The sequence below is a fragment of the Pelmatolapia mariae genome, linkage group LG12 (genome assembly GCF_036321145.2).
Source record: "Pelmatolapia mariae isolate MD_Pm_ZW linkage group LG12, Pm_UMD_F_2, whole genome shotgun sequence".
Lineage (NCBI taxonomy): Eukaryota > Metazoa > Chordata > Actinopteri > Cichliformes > Cichlidae > Pelmatolapia > Pelmatolapia mariae.
This window is the reverse complement of record NC_086237.1, coordinates 27,965,378-27,982,880: the sequence shown is the minus strand read 5'-3', so window position 1 is coordinate 27,982,880 and position 17,503 is coordinate 27,965,378. Positions and strand designations below refer to the sequence as shown.

The 17,503-nt window shown below is 42.7% G+C and overlaps 1 protein-coding gene across 1 annotated transcript in view; it reads left to right on the top strand.

Annotated features, from left to right (window-relative positions):
• The window catches only part of ptch1 (patched 1), a 49,795-nt gene that overhangs the window by 17,858 nt on the left and 14,434 nt on the right, over nt 1-17,503 (top strand). The window contains exons 4-16 of the mRNA XM_063489241.1: nt 354-423; nt 535-626; nt 1,915-2,113; nt 2,239-2,360; nt 4,377-4,524; nt 5,948-6,079; nt 6,197-6,352; nt 6,702-6,800; nt 7,917-8,042; nt 11,063-11,181; nt 11,729-12,389; nt 12,898-13,207; nt 14,842-14,984. Of these exons, the coding sequence (XP_063345311.1) occupies nt 354-423; nt 535-626; nt 1,915-2,113; nt 2,239-2,360; nt 4,377-4,524; nt 5,948-6,079; nt 6,197-6,352; nt 6,702-6,800; nt 7,917-8,042; nt 11,063-11,181; nt 11,729-12,389; nt 12,898-13,207; nt 14,842-14,984 (2,377 nt within the window). The remainder of the gene's footprint in view (nt 1-353; nt 424-534; nt 627-1,914; nt 2,114-2,238; nt 2,361-4,376; nt 4,525-5,947; nt 6,080-6,196; nt 6,353-6,701; nt 6,801-7,916; nt 8,043-11,062; nt 11,182-11,728; nt 12,390-12,897; nt 13,208-14,841; nt 14,985-17,503) is intronic.

Below are 17,503 nucleotides of genomic sequence, written 5' to 3'. Positions count from 1 at the left end.
ACTTGTGTGTCAGTCAACATTTCTCAGCTCCAATTCTGACACGATGTGCTCAGCTTATTCAACATTGTTGGAAGTAAATGAATAAGCTGATCACAGCAGTGGAGTAACCCTCCTGCAAACTCAAGTGGTAATCTCTGAGTGAATTCATTGCTGTACATGATGAGATATAGCAATTATTCTGTGTGTACAAACATAAAGAAATTCGTAGTGATGAAGGATATCCTGGGTGCACTCGTGGTGTTTACGTGGTGATGAAAAAATTAAACTTTTTTTCTGGACGAAGCATTCTCATTGGGAGAAAAGTTTCGTCACTCATCCAAGTGACTTTTTCACTCTTTTTTTCTCCTTTTCAGACAATGGAAATTAGAGGACTTATGCTACAAATCAGGGGAAGTAGTCACAGAAACACATTACCTGAATCAGGTGAGACACAACCAGCACAGTGTGTATAGTTTTTCTGTTTTTGACTTTTTTCTCTGTATTGTTGCTACTTCGGAAGTGTTTGGCAATTCTATTATTTGCTCAACCATTTAGATCATAGAAAGGCTACATCCCTGCCTCATCATCACACCTTTGGACTGCTTCTGGGAGGGGGCTAAGCTCCAGTCTGGAACAGTCTATCTCTCGTAAGTACTTAAAAGCTCTTTTTGACTAGACAGAATCTGCATTTGTGATGTGATCATTACTACATATCATTGGATTGACCAAACTCTTCCACGTTTATGGCCAAATGATCAAATCCTAATTGGGCTCGCATAATAGCTTTATTTACTGTGAGGCCAGTTGGCAAACTGATTCAGATGATGTTGGGACAATAAGACCTAAAGTGCTGAGCTCAGCTCATAACGGTAGTGTATACAGTATGTTAGCAGTGGCAATGTGATAATGAGAATGAGATGACAAGAGATGTGAATCTTTGGATCTTGCATTAGCCCCTTTTATAAGTGGCAGCTCTAACACACTCAACCCATCTAAAGAGACACCACAGAGAAACAAGTGTGTGTATGTATGTGTGTGTGTCCTGAACTCGTCCCCTCTGAAGGCTCTATTGTAGTGGTTGCTGGCATGCGTATCGCTGGCGATGGTTTCTCTCGAGCCCTGGGCCTCACACCATTGTCTGGCCGTTCTGTTGCTAATGGCCTGCTGCTACAGTAATACTCAGCAGACCTTTACCTCTGCATGTGTTTACGCATGCCCATATTGTGCGTCGTCTTCATCAGTGCATACATGCGTTTCTGTCGATGTGTAAAGGTGTATCAGCTTGAGTCACCATCATCAGAGTGCGTGGATGTGTGTCTATCTGTGTGAGTGTGAGTGTCTGGACCTAGATGGTAAATAAGGTTTTTACTATGTTCTGGTTGGGAGGCTGGGAATAATAACCCAAGCCTGGTTAAGCACATACAATGTCGTCTGAATGGCAGAGAGAAAAAGAGAGATCGGAATGTGTGAGGAAAAGAGAGCATAGAGGGACGAGGTCTGGGTTGGAGCAGGAACTCAGCTATTGCATGATGGGAAATTATCGCCACTTATTACCTAGCAAGAAAGAGATTAGTTATCGTTATCAGAATTGTGCCTCTTTTCGTCGGATAAAATGTAATCTTGAACTTTTTATCTTTTTGTGGTTTTATTCCCTGGAATGAGAAATAAAACGTGATGGGCAGATGATGTTTAAGAACATAAAACCTTTCATTCAAACAGATGTAAGGTAATCTGTAGTAATCATCCAGATAGACCAGAATTTGAATCTAGTGTTGACCTGTCAACTCTAATGGATATAGTGGATGGCTTAGGTAACATTTTTTATCGTCGTTTGACTATAAAATGTTACTTTTTGGGGATCCAAATACAGCTATTCTTAGGAACAGAAACCTAGCATCATAAAAGTACACTAACATTTGCCTTTAACCTTTGCAGAGGCAAAGAACCTATGCAGTGGACCAATTTTGACCCTAAGGAATTCCTTGAGGAGTTGCAACAGCTAAACTACCACGTGGAAAACTTTGAGGAGATGTTAGAAAAAGCAGACATTGGGCACGGCTACATGGATAGACCCTGCCTGAACCCTGCCGATCCTGACTGCCCTCGCACCGCGCCCAATAAGAACTCGACTAAGGTGGGCATGCATCAAGCCTCAAGCTTTTGGATCTGAATAAGTGTGGAGTATTTATATGTTTCGGTCAAACGTAAAGTGTTTAGTTTGAGATTAGTTGTTGACAGTTATTGCTTTTATTGCTCCAGCCATTCGATGTGGCACGGGCTCTGAGTGGAGGCTGCCATGGTCTGGCCAGGAAGTACATGCACTGGCAGGAGGAACTGATTGTTGGAGGGACCACCAAGAACGGCAGCGGACCCCTGCTCAGGTAACATAACCGAACTTGCGTCTTCGTAAACACTGTAGTAATCGTGACAGCGTGTATTCTGGACAGACTGTGTGTTTTTTGTTCTCTTGTGCAGCACGTGCACATTTGCGTGTGTGCTGTGTGCTATAAATCTTGCAGTCATTAGCAAATTCCAGTGAAATCTTAGAGCTCCAGCTGTTCCTGCTCAGCTCTGGCTGCTCTGCTTGGACACTACCCACTCACACACACATGTGTATGCACAGAGTGATGTATTGCCTGGCTAGTTTGTCCAAATATACAGCGATATGTGGACTTAATTCCAGCACAAGAATCAGGTAAAAGCCTAAAGATTAGGTAGTATGCCATCCGACAACACACAAGCTCAATGCATGATAAGGGAACAAATTAAAGTCTGGCACTTTTTGTGTGATGTTTATGTAAGTAGAAAGCATGAAATTTGCATAGAAATGAAAAATGTATTTAGTTTCCAATAAGAGGGTTTCTTCAACAGCAGCTACAGCAGCAGTAACATCTTTTGCTTGTGGACCTCCTACTTTAAGGCTAAAATGCACTTTTGGTGCATGCATGCATGCTCAAAGGCAAACTCACACGCACACACATTAACACACACATACTGGTCACGGAGTACAGTGGGGTGCGTTGTTTTGTGTTTTGTGGTTGTGTTTTTTCCTGGCAAGGTTGGGTCATTAGAGTGTCTGTGCGTGCCTGGCTGCTTGTGTGTGTCTGCGTGTGTGTGAGTGAATATGTGTAGTATGGCTGCTCTCTCTGTTGGGCTGTTACTGCTGGCACTCAGCTTCTTCACCTTGTTTACTAACTGCCACCATTACTGTGATTATCACCATATTACACAGCACACATTCATAGAGACGGGCAAATGTCTTCTGCTTTGGTTTATATAATTTTATGATTTGAAAATAAATCCACTCAGTAGACTACTGTTAAAAAGCTGCACTCTGGTCCAGAGTCATTTATTATTACCTAATCAGCCATATTACTTTATTACCTTCATAATGTATCACCCCATTAGCGGTGTGCATTTTTCATTACACTTGATGTCATGGTCCTCAAGATCAGCAACCCGAAGAAGGGCTGAAGGAGAGCTTGCACGTGGGAGGGAGAGGATGCATGTGAGGAAATATGTAAATACACCATTAAATTATCCTTATTAAATTTCCTCTCATTGGGTTTGTATATGATTTTGAGATATTGATATTAGTAGTTTCTGGCTATATATATATATATATATATATATGCTATACTGGCTGGCTGACAGTGCACATTTGAGCTAAAACGACTTGGCGTCTCTTTCAGGTTTTTAATTCAGTTTAGCTTTGTGGCGTTGTGTTTGGGTCACTGAGTTTTGGGGCATTTTATGCCATATATGTCACTTTGCGTTCTTCAGAGTTGCTCATGTAATGACAGGGAGTTTGTGTGGTTTAAGAAATGACGCATGTCTCACGGCTGAGGGCATCTGGGCTCAATAGTCACATCAGATGGAACAGTATTTGCTCAGACAGCACATGTGCTTAGCACATCATTGTTTATGATGACTGATATCCAATGTGCTCCAGGCAATGTGACTTTGGTTTTGTTTCATTTTTCTTTCCCTTTAACTGCTTAAATTAACACATTCTTTGTTCTGGGATTAGAGATTAAACTGAAAAATGGAGTTCCTGGGATGATTTCATCTTATTCTCTCATCTCCCTGTTGGTTTGATGCTTTTGAGGGACCATTATTTTGATGAAAACCTAATTTATTTTTACTTTTTATTTATGGAGTGTTAGACATCGCTGTGAATGAAAGAGCCTAAAACTTTGCAAATCCAAGTTTTGATTTTTTTATTATTTCGCACAATCCAGAGAGCCTGCTCATCACCCCACGCTTCCTTTCTAGATGGGATGTTCTCACTGAAGTCTTGACCTCCTTCCTTTTGTTCTCTCATCCTTTCCATGTTTTCCTTCCCCTTTCCCTCCCTCATTCTCTCTCTGCCACCTTCCCCCTTAACTCCCTTCCAGTGCCCAGGCCTTGCAGACCATGTTCCAGCTGATGACTCCCAAGCAGATGTTTGAGCACTTTCGGGGCTACGATGAGGTTTCCCACATCAACTGGAATGAAGAAAAGGCTGCAGCTATACTTGAAGCCTGGCAGAGGCGGTACTCTGAGGTAAGGGCCAGAAAATTTAGAAATGAGAGCGAGAAAAATTCAGAAAAAGAGAGAATGAAAGAGAAAAGAGTAGCGAAATCTACCCTAAGTCCTCTATAGCCACGTTGTAAATCACAGACCGGATACAGGTGAACATGGGAAGGCCCCATCCAAAGCCGGGGCCCCTGATAGATACTAAAAGCACTGTTGGTGTGTGGTAAAGGACTAAAGTTTTCCTCTCACTCATGAGTAGAGAGGGGCAATAGAGCAACAGGGTGAGCATGTCTGGAATACATTAAGTGAGTGCTGGATATCTCTCTTTTTCTTCCTCTCTCTCGCTCGCTCGCCCCCTTAAACTTACACACAATCACACATGAACACACACTCACAACTTCACACACAATCGCTTTCCCAGCTGTGGCCCCATTGGTGGCTCATGTGTGACATCATCTGGTCTTTGTTTTGGGGGCCCCAACCTCTGTTCCACATGGTGTGACCTTGTGTGTATGAATGTGCGTGTGTGTGTGTGTGTGTGTGTGTGTGTGTGTGTGTATGTGTCATTTATCTTTGGGTCCAGAAATCACAGATTTTTAACAAAATGTGATCATATTTTTAAATACATAGTTTTATTTTTTTATCAAGAGCAAGCTTCAAAGTGAAAAAATATGCCAAAAATTGCATTTTTTATTTGTATTATTCACATTTAGGCGTGTCTGCAAGAATATGCACGTATGTCGGTATGTGTGAGACACATGTGGAAGTTTACATGTGGGTGCGAGTGTGTGTGTGATCTAGAGCGTGTTTCTTAATGTGTGTCAGCCGTCATTGCTCCCCACTGAGCAGTAACAGCAGTTCAATGCCGAAGCCATCTGTCTGTCCTGAGATAGTAAGAGAGAGAGAGGGAATAGGTCAGGATACTGTCTGCAGAGCCTCCTGATTCAAGGCTTTTTTTTTTTTTTCAGAGACAACCTGTAATATTTAATTAATTTAAACCTAGGGAAAATGTTATATTACATAAAAAAGGGACAGCTTGCGCTAAATCACTGAAAATTAATTCCCTTTTTCCAGAAATGTGCATTTTAGATACCACTGAGTAAGCGGCAGCAACAAGGTTGGTCAATTATCTATTCTGCTAAAATTAGATTTAGTTGTATTTTGATAGCTGATGCAGATCTAGTTGGTATATTAAGGGAAAATGAGATAGGGATAAGAAAATCTTGTTGCAAAGTTCCAGACCAGTAAATGCTTTACTGGTCAGTAAACCAGATTTAAATGTTGATGGAGCTACTGGTGCTGCATTAAGAGTTCATTTATAAGTGACCTATTTTATTATTCCTTATCTATATACATATATATTTAAGTGTGTATATATAGGATATTTAATCCTATTTTAAGATTTTTTAAAGAGTTTCTTCCTCTTTATTTCATATTGTCTTGTCTTCAGGCGGTGCAGCACAGTGTGTCAGCAAACTCGTCTCAGAAGGTCTTATCTTTCACAACCACCACTCTGGAAGATATTCTCAAGTCTTTTTCTGACATAAGTGTTATCCGCGTGGCCAGTGGGTACCTTCTGATGGTAAGACTAGAGGGAAGGCAAATTTTATTCAATTTTTCTCTGCTTTGCTTGAAACTGAGAAGGGACTTACAGACAAAAGGGTGATTGATTAATGGTTTGCTTGCTGTTTGTGCCTAGCTGGCCTATGCATGCCTGACCATGCTGCGATGGGACTGTGCCAAGTCTCAGGGGGCTGTAGGGCTGGCAGGTGTCCTCCTGGTGACGTTGTCAGTAGCAGCTGGTTTGGGCCTCTGCTCCCTCCTGGGCATTTCCTTCAATGCTGCCACTACGCAGGTAACTCGCACACATGCCACTGGACCCAATGGACTAAAGGTCAACACAGCAGCTGCTAGTAGACTTGAGTTGAAGTCTCTGCTAGACTTAAAATCATTTTCTTAAATTGCCTAATTGAAGTGGGTCAACACCATCAGAATAATGTACACAAGATAATGTAGTAGATATTATTGGACACTGAAGACAGGTTTTGACGCTTCATTTTAATTTACCTTAGCACCAGAATTTGAAAAATATTGCATGGGTGTGTATCTATAATAATATTCAGTTGTGGCTACCCCTAGAATAGCAAACCTCTGAGGTAAAATCATGCAGGAGCTCATTAAGTTTGTGGGTGTGTGTGCCACAGGTGCTTCCCTTTTTGGCTCTGGGAGTTGGAGTAGATGATGTCTTTCTCCTCGCCCATGCCTTCAGTGAGACCGGGCAAAACAAGAGGATCCCATTCGAGGTGAGGCAAACATCCACCGTCACCCATTCCTGCACATCCCCTTTGTTGTTTTATCTACTCCGCGGAGGAATGTGTGAAAGCCTGTCTGTGCCTGTGATGTAGCATCAAGCAAACCATGTGCCACACACCCAGCCTTCTTATCTAGGCAATGCTCCGAATTAAAGACGCTCATTTTTAAATGGATTGATATGTCTGTTTCTATTAGATTATGACTTCCTTGTTTCTGCTTTACACACGGATTGATAAGTTATTTGATTATACGCACAGACACATGCACATACACACACACTTGTGAGTGGGTCTAATAAAAAAGAAGATAAAGGTTCAGGGTGTAATTTGATGCATTTAAAGTATTCTGCGTGGTCTGAAGTGTGGATTAAACCAGGAGCAAGAGCTTTCTCATCCATTAGCTGATGAAGTGTACAGAATCTAATAAATAACATTAAAAAAAGAACTGGCTGAGTGTGTGTGTGTGTGTGTGTGTGTGTGTGTGTGTGTGTGTGTGTGTGCGTGTGTGTGTTTGTGGAGTGTGGTAGCTTTTCATCTCCAGAGGGGAAAACACAGGCATGTATTTGCTTGTTTTTGTTTTCCCCTGCCTCCCTCTCGTTCAAGCCCTCGTCTCTATGCCTCCCTCATCCCCGAGCTTCTATTGTGTGGCTGAGATGAAAACTAAACAGAGCCGAACCTGATCTCTCCTGTCTGATGCGCGCACACACACACACACATACAGAGACACACACAAAGATGCACATGCCTGCAGACGCTCTCTGTGTGGTCCTGCACGTCTTTAGATCTTCACACAGTCTTCTAGAGTTGTGTGCTTATCACTGTTCTCTTTGTGCGCATTATATTACAAGTTTTCAGCAGCAGTGATTTTACCAAGAGTCGTTTTGTTCTGTCGGCTTTTTCCTCCGTTACTTCAAACAGAAGTAGACAGGCCCAGGTGGATTATTTAAGCACTTCAGGGCTTCAAGAAACATCGTAATCACTGTCAGTCATATCAGTATCATGATAATGGTACATAATCTCCAGTATTACACGTGTGCCTCTGGCTAAACTCTGATCAGAAGTTTCATTGCTTTTCCTCTCACCAACTTCTCTTTCTGTCTTGACAAGGATCGCACGGGGGAGTGTCTGAAGAGGACAGGGGCCAGTGTGGCTCTTACCTCCATCAGCAATGTCACAGCATTCTTCATGGCAGCGCTCATCCCCATCCCAGCGCTCAGAGCCTTTTCTCTACAGGTACAGTGGCTAGTGAGTGAAAGTTGTATGCGTGCGTGTGCGTGTGTGAGAGTTCAGTCGTGTGGGGCCTCTCTCTTACTAATAGTCCTGTTCCCGTCTTCATTGGCTCCAGATTTCTCCAGACTGTTGTTTTATTGATTTCATTCATCACATTTAAAGTGTGTACGTCTGTGTGCGTTTGTGTGTGTGCATGAGGAGGAGTGTGCGTTTTGTTAAATCCCCCCCTCCTCCTTCTTTGAGGCTGTTTAGTGGTGGGCCCGGTGTCTGTCCAGATTGTGGCTGAGGTCCATGTAACTGAATCCCTCTGCGAGTGTGTGTGCGCGTCTGTACTCACATACCCTCACATCCATGTGTATGTGTGCGTGTGGGGAGTTGTAGTATCTGTGTGGGAGGTTTGAAAGGCAATGGCCTAGATGTTTGCATGTGCGCATGTGAGCGAATGTACGCGCAAAGGTGGGGGAACACGAGAGGGGAGCTCTGACTTCTCTAACATCTGTCAGTAATTACAGACATCACCAGAACAGCGAAAACTAGTACAAAATGCCTCCAATAATCAATGAATTCCTAATTCATTTAAACAGTCAGTCATAGCGATACGTGCTCTAAAGAGAGGATAAGGTCAGATAAAAACCTCTGGTTTGAAGGTTGAGTCACTGCAGCACTAACCAGATGGATAGAGAAAGAAAAGGCTACATACATTTTTTTTAAAGTGATGGTTACAACAACAAATTTGACATCTCACCTTTGTGTTGAATCAGTTTTGGACTGATGATCACCTTAATCTTCTTTAATCACATGGCACAGGGTGACCCTCCATTAATGTGAGTGTAGGTATGCGTGCCGTTTTGTCAAAAATCTGGTTTGTTCAGTTTATTTGCCCAAAAGAGTTTTTGTTTTTGCTGTTTACCTAAGGTTTTCTTTTTCTATAGTCAGAGGCACTCTTATGTGGGTTAGCAAGCCAAAATGGATAATCACAAAAGCCGGTTAGTTCACCCAAGACAGGACGCCAATCCGCCACTAAGACAAAAAGGCACTCATTAAGACTCAAATATACTTTTGTGACAGAATAGGAATAACCAGTTATGTTAACATACTTGCCTCTGGCCTTTGGGGAGGATGCCAGAGTACCTGAAGAACAGTCCGCTGTACCACTGATTCATCACAATCAAGCACACACAATAAAAGCATTCAGCCGAGAATTTCAACACATATTTCAAACATATTTTGCATAAGGAAGCTATGAAAACTTGTTGTAATACGCATTTGCAAGTATTTGCAGTTACATAAGTGATGTATCACTGACTATATGAAAATATTAAGTGATTTCCCCCTCCTGTTTCTTGCTCTTTAGTCCTCACGCACATGCATAGACTCACACACGCTTGCATGCACACACAGTGTGAGGTAAGATGTTGCCACATTGAGTACAATATTAGCATGTGTGGATTGATGGCTTTAGTAGAGAGAGTCTGTCAAACATGATCCATTTACCCCATGGGTCTAATCCATGGAGCCTCGTTTTCTACACACACACACACACGTTGGAAAAGACGCATGCTCAACACACACACACATACGCATACCATGCATACTTTACACTAGTGGTTTTGTTACCGCTAGACGGTAAAACTTCACAAAGTCGACATTCACGGTGATACTCATCTTTTATTATCGAGTGCATCCACACACCGCAACCTTGTGTCAGTGCCTGCAGTTTGTGTTGGCGTGTATGTGTGTGTCTCTTTATCAGCATTAAACACTTCCCATGGTCGACTCCACCTTGGATTCATCGCTCGCTCTCTCTCGCGCACGCGCGCGCTCCTGCGTTATGTCTCATTCACTTCCTTCTATCAGTATAAACATAAGAAAAGGAATCTTGTCCCGATAACAGCAGCAAAACACACACACACACAGAGGAACACACACATTCATGTGCAGAAAACAGATGTGATGATAAATATCCCCACTCTGGGGTCAGCTCACGGTCACTGTGTGTGTGTGTGTGTGTGTGTGTGTGTGTGTGTGTGTGTGTGTGTGTGTGTGTGTGTGTGTGTGTGTCAGTGGACTCATACTGTATCTGTCTGGATGTTAGTGGGCCAATTGAGAATTAATTGTTCTGCTCTACTTACACAGCTTTTTCTTTCTCCACGTCTCCTTCATTGACATTATATCTCTCTCGTTGACTGAGTAGCGAGCTGAGGAATGAGGGAGGGCGAGGATGTGTGTGTGCCTGTGTCTGGTTGGCGTTACGGTGTGGTTTAAGTAGGAGGCTGTACAGTTTTTAAGGTGACAGATATGTGTGTTTATGTGCATTTTTCTGTGTGAGTCTGTAAGGGGTGTGTGTGTGTGTGTGTGTGTGTGTGTGTGTGTTGTCTGTACAGCCACAGTGACTGCTCATCACCTCAGGCCCCGCGGGCCTCTGACTCCTTGGGTGGTCTGGCACACACACGGGATTGTGCGTGTGTGTGTGTAGTGGTCTGGCAACTACGCAATATCCAGATTGTACTCTGGGCAGGGCCCCAACCTAACCTCAACCCCCACCCTCTGCTCTAGTGCACCACCTTCAAATACTTAACCACAACATTGTACTGGCTTCTATTACACATACATATGCCTCACTTTTTCTCTGCACACTCAGTGTTTTTGCCTTGAAAGGAACTGGAAATGTGTTGAAAGGCAATTTTTCCCTCACTTGAGCCTATTCAGCTTGTGTTATTCTGATTTATATTCAGAGCAACACTGTTTTTGTTAAACAGTAATTCTTTCATTTAATACGCTTTCAAAGTAGTTTTGTAAGTTGCAGCATGTGTATGGATGATAATGCAGTTAAAAAGGGCAAAATGCCCTTTTTAAATTTTACATATCATTTCACATCTTCACTGTCTACACTGCATACGATCACCTTTATTTTTTCCCCACTGTTTGCAACTACAAAAAAATCAATCTGATCCTTTTTCTTGATAAAAAGCAGTTTTGTTTGGGTTTTTTCACCTGAAATAACCTTTCTGTTTTTCTTGCAGGCTGCAGTGGTGGTGGTGTTTAACTTTGCCATGGTGCTGCTCATCTTTCCTGCCATCCTCAGCATGGATCTCTATCGGCGAGAGGACAGGCGTTTTGACATTTTCTGCTGCTTCTACAGGTGTGCACACACAAAGACGCTCTTTCATATCTGACGAGACGCCTATTGCTTTACTGTTCTTCCTTTTACGTTTTCCACCGATCTCTTCCATGATAATGAACCGTGTATGCACAAAGCTATCTTTAAAGATATCTTCACTGTAATCCCCCTCAGTTAAAAACTAATTACTGCGAAAGTTGTCTCTTTCCGTCTGACTGCTTGGTTGTTTGACTGTATGTTTATCTTTTCCAGTCTTCATTAAAGTTTGCCAGTCTGCCTGCCAGCCCGGGCATGCTCGTTGGCTCGGTTATTGTACAGATGTGTACACACACTATTAAATTCCACGGTTGGGTCCCGGCCCTATATTTCATGCTGCTGGCAAAGGAGAGAAGATTCACAGTAACATAGGGCTAATAAATATTTTTTGTAATGCAACACTTAACTGTTTCACAAAATCAGATGTTGTACGTGCATACTGGAATGTTTTGTTTTTTTTCCCGTTAAGTCTGGTTTTAAATTTTGTTTCACAGCAGTGCCTGACAGTGTTTCATCGTATTTATGTCTGCAGCCCTTGTTCCAATCGTGTGATTCAGATGGAGCCACAGGCATACCTGGATGGGGCAGACGGGAGTCGCTACAGCCCTTCCCCGTCATATCGTACCCCTCCTCCCTCATATCACACGCCTCCCCCAAGCTACAGCAGTCCCCCTCCTTCCTACAGTAGCCATGGTTTTGCTCAGCAGACCCAAATCACTATGCAGTCCACAGTGCAGCTCAGGACGGAGTACGACCCCCGAACTCAGGCCTTCTACACCACAGCTGAGCCCAGATCCCAAATCTCTGTGCAGCCCATCAACCCAGCTCCAGCTAGGACCAACCGTAACAACGAGTATTACAGTAGCAGCAATCACGCCAACATCAGCAACAACAACAACAGTGGGGGCCTAAATAATGTCGGGTCTCGAGGTTCTGCCAGCTTCTCCCATCATCATCATCCCGCACCTCCTCCTGCTGCATCGACCCCAAGTGCTAGCTCAGTTGCTCAGGGTGATGGAGCCTCATCAACTGGCCAGAGTCCAGAGAACAACAGCTCCACACGGGACCTGTTGTCCCAGATTGGAGAAGCCTCGCTGGGCCTACGCTGCCTAGAGCCCCCCTGCTCGCGCTGGACCCTGGCCTCTTTTGCTGAGAAGCACTATGCGCCATTCCTTCTGCAGCCCACCACCAAGGTGAGTTCAGTTGCTCTCTGTGTTTCTGTAGAGCAGGGAGACAAAGAAACAAGCCGAATAGCTTCTGTATGAGGTAAAAGTGGGTTTGTGTGCTGACTCACTGTGGTGATAATTTGAATGGGAGGGTTAGTCACCGGAGTGTGTAAGGAAGGAGGAAATCGGGGGTGGAAATTGTGGTTATGTCCTATCTGAGACACACACACACACACACAGACACACACAGTGGGTGGCCAGACCTTTTAAAGCCTTCCAGAACTGAAATCATATGGTGGTCTGTACTTGACATTACAAAATGTTTTTCAGTTTCTTTCTCTTTTTTTTAATATAAATTGCTTTACGTAGTCCTGCAAGGCATTAATCCAGCACTTTACTTTTTGCAGAAAAAAGAAAAAGTACAGCACTTTTGCTACATTGTATCAAAAAGCATCTGACAGCTTATAAACAGGCAGATGGTTTAATTGGAGATTTGTTTTTTGATAAAGCTGTCTCTTCATCCCTCTGATTCCAGGTGGTTGTGATTGTGCTGTTCCTCTGCCTGCTGGGAGTCAGTTTATACGGGACCACCCAAGTGAGGGACGGCCTGGAGCTAACAGATATTGTACCAAGGGAGACAAGCGAGTACGACTTTCTCGGCGCCCAGTTCAAGTTCTTCTCCTTCTACAACATGTATGTGGTAACACAGCGCGCCGATTATGCCCAAAACCAGCCACTGCTTCACCAGCTCCACCAGAGGTTCCACACCATTCGCTACGTGCTGAAGGAGGAAAATGGACAGCTGCCTCGCATGTGGCTTCATTACTTCAGGGACTGGCTGCAAGGTAAATCTAAGTAATTTTAAGCTTGATGTACACATGCCACCTCAACCCGACCTAAACAGTGAATAAAACTGAATATGTCAAATTTTTGTGGCTCAGCATTGAACACACCAATGACTGGAGGTGTCATATTTTGGGCTGTCCATAATCTTCTCATGAGCGTGAACGTTCACCTGGTTTCAAGGATGACCAGAATTCAGCGATTAAAAGTCAAGGTTACTGTGTCAGTCAGTAATTTTAAGGTAATAGGATAAAATGATGAAAAAAATATCAAAGGTTAACTTCGATGTAAGATCTATAAGATTTTTAATTCTGTAACTAAGGAGCTAAATGGGAAATTGTGGTCATATTTCACATGTGGTTGGATACTGAGTTAGTGACACTAATCATTTGTGTCCACATCATAAATTCCTTTCGAATTTTCGGGTATGAAATGAGTGTGGACAGGTATGGGCGTAAACTGCACCTTCTGGTTGAGAATAAAATGGGTCAGATGTGGCATAATGGTGTAGAGCCAGTGTTAGTTCATTTGAAATTTTACCTTTGCTTATTTAACTTATTTAACTTTGCTATTCAGGATAGTTTAGGCATGGGAATAATTTACTTTCCCATGAAAGCATTTTGAGATCATAATTTTATTCCGTGTTTTGACATGAATCTGCAGAAAACAAGATGTTAGGCAGGAGTTCAGAAGTAGGAGGGACTGCACAAATGGACACTGACAGTAGCTGATTAAAATCACTTGTTTCTTCCATAAGTGGGATTGATGGCGAAGAGTATAGTGGGAGTCAATATTTTTCAACTTCATCTTGGGAAATGTACAATATTCAAAAACCTTTGGCAGCAAATGTGTTGTCAGTGCAAATCGGCACGTATTGAACCAGTACTGCCTGCTCTAGTGTTTTTGTTTGTTTTTCTAGATAAAAATTGAATATTTGACACGTAAGACACAGTACACAACGCTTTAAATTAATTTTGAATGGAGTGATGGATGGATTTATTGTTTCATACAGAATTGCAAAGTACCAGTGAACAGTATTTTCTTTCATATGTCAGCCCAATCTATGAATGGCTTAATTCTCAGTGAGGAAATGTACTTAACGATAAAACACATCGTGAGAGTCTGTGTGTGTATGTGAGCCGGCTGGGAACCACACAGGGAGTGTGTGTGGGTGAGAGAGAGAGAACTGTGTCTGATATTGCTCTCTGCAATGGTGGGACAAATTGGAGCCAGACAGGCCAAGGAACAAGACCCAAAACAACATCTCCCACAGACGGACCACAGCATGGGCCTTGGGGGAGAGCCGAGAAAAGAGGAGTGATACACATATGGATCAGAGAGTAGTATAGAAAAGAAGGCAGATGTTACTGATAAAGCCCCATAACGATCTCTTTGAATTAAAAGCAGCAGATTTTCTGTTTTTGAAGTCATGTTTAGTGGTTGAGAATGGAACTGAGTTATCATATTAAATCAATCAAGCCTATTATAGAGTTAGGGTTAGGTTAGGGTGTTGTGTTATTTACTGTGTTGGGTTATTGTTTGTTGTGTGTTGCAGTGGGAGAATGAAGATAACAAGGCATGTAACCTTTTTAAACATCCACATCTAACCAGTGTGTTTTGCTGTGGTTTCCTACAGGTCTCCAGCAGGCTTTTGACAAGGACTGGGAGGCTGGCCGCATCACCCACAACAATTATAGGAATGGCTCTGATGATGGCGTCCTAGCATATAAACTCTTGGTGCAGACAGGGCGCAGGGACAAGCCCATCAACTTCAACCTGGTACGTTTAGGATTTAAATTGAATTTATTAAAAGTGGATAAGCGATTCCTCTTGTCATTAATGCAACACATAAAAGCTCATCCGTCTATCAAATGCATCAGATGTAAATTGAATGTGCTGCTATGGTGATGAAAGGGGAGAATAATTCACAAAGATCATGAAAAAAGCTTCCTGGTCAATGCCCAGGTGCAAACTGTTGAAAGAAAACAAAGCTTTGATCTGAAACAAAGGCTTTAGATGGATGAACACTCCTCGGTAAGCTTTTATTGTTGCGTTAGAGAAATCTTGTTCTCATTTGTCAGCTCTAATACTGGAAGTTAGCACTAGCCTGCGAGTGAATTGGTTCCTGATGAATGAAATCCTGGCTATCTGAGTGTCTATTGTCTGGCTATTTGACTGTCAATGGTACACTGCATTTCAATAGATGTGTGGACATGTTGGGTTAGCAGCTTGATTTGCATTATATGAGGAAGTATGTGCAGATGTTATGTAAGCATAGACCATGCAGACTGTATTACATGGACTACAACTTGATAATAGACTTGAGAGATGCTTCCACCACTTTCAAAGCTCTTTTGTGACGCTGTATGTGTATGCATATCTGTGCATTTTGTTATGACTCTAGGGGAGTCACACCCAGCTTAAAACCATCTCTGACTATTCATATTTTTCTTTCTTTCTCTCTGTCTGTGTTCGTGTGATGACTTTACCGAGCGCAGGAATTTAAAGCTCTCACTGGAGCTGCAGCCTGACTCTGAAAAACCTATTAACTCTTCATTTAAACGATTTGTCAGTTTGCGTGTGTGTGTTTTGTTGTTTTTCTTTTTGTGTGTGTGTGTGTATGAGATGTGCGTATAGCAGGGCCTCGACAGTGAGCTGTTTCCCTTAAACATCAAGTCTTTGAGCTTGACACATCATCAGTGCTTCCAGCCACGGTTTACAGTATGAGAGGCTGGGATGGCTGAAACTGATGCAGAGAAACGCCTGCAAACCCCAAAGTGTCTATAAATAATTAATCTGGATTCTGTGGCTCTAAGTAGAAACCTGAATCTGATTCACTGAGAAGTAAATTTTTAAAACATATTTGCATATTTTTCTAATATAAACAATAGCGTCTACTTCGTCAAACTACTTTCTGAGTGGAGCAGTTGAGGTTTACTGGTGTGATATAGAAATGCTTGTCTGTTGCAGTTAATACATTCTAAGCCCTGAAGGACAAAGAGTGTGATAAACTAATGTCATTATTGCTTATATGGATAGCCCTATGAGCTGACACAAGGCTTCCAGGGTGACTCTGGTTTTGGTTGCATTTGTTTAGGTCTGAGATGCTAGTCCTATTTCCACTGCACATAAAAGTAAAAATGTCTCCTTTTTACACATACTTAATTCCATAATCCACATCAACATGCAAACAACTGATATGTTTATAAGATCTGCAGGAAAAAAGGGTGCTTCTTCTTTATGTGGCTTGAAAGTCTGCAAGGGGATAATTTATGGTTTGAGTGCAGAACATGACTGTTTAGCTTCATCTCTGGTACTGAAGTAGTTCTCCATGAGCTTCTGAAAAGTTTGCACAGCCATTGGTGGAGATGGTGACGTCGCACCTCAGCTGAAGTGCAAAATTAAGCCATAAAGTGAGTATACAACAAAGCATGTTATCTGAATCATGTGGTAAACTCCAGCTGAGCTGTTGAAACTGTCTCCTGCGTGCCACCGAATGAGTGTTTGATGTCCAGCAGTGACTCGAGTGTAGCGACTTGAGCACCTTGGGTCTCGGAAGGAGGTCGAGACAGGAACTTATTGAGGAAGATTAAATCAGGTCTCTTGTATGTCAGTGGAAAGATACCAACCTGATAATGTGAAAGTCTGGGGGAGAAACGGCAGGAAATGAGGGGAAAGATTGCATTTGTGGAGCTGGGTAAATGTTCTCAGCTTCAACAGGGCATTGAATGCTTTTCTTAGTTTAGTATCACCTCCAAAAAACAACATATGTGGATGCATGGCTGCATTCTTTGGCAGGAAAACGCGAAAACAGAAGATAAGAAAGTGGAGAAATATAAAAACAAAATTCTTGGCCAGAATATCTGCAAACCTCAAACACAAAACAAGCCATGTCCGTTTCAACGCCGAAATCATTTTCATCAAGGGTGATTAACTTTGACGCATAGCTCTTCTGTGTCTCCTGTTTATTTGTATTTAGAATTTGTGCAACTCTGTGTTCCAATCATACAGCTCTACAGATGTTTATTAAGGGTTGGCCACCTCTCCCCTTTGCTCTTATGGCTATTCGTTTATCCAAATTAACTCCATTGCAGCAGTTATCTAGCTGACAGGAAACAGGGCCAGTCCTGGTGTGCGGCCCCGTGACATCACTTCCTCTGCCTGTGAGAGAAGTGTACTTGCCGTGAGGCGTGGGGGCCGCCAGCAGAGCTGCCTGGGCTTCCCGTGACAGCTTGAAGACATACAGTTGTTGAGTATCCTGCTGTTAAATTCGATCCAGATCCACTGGAATCTAGCTG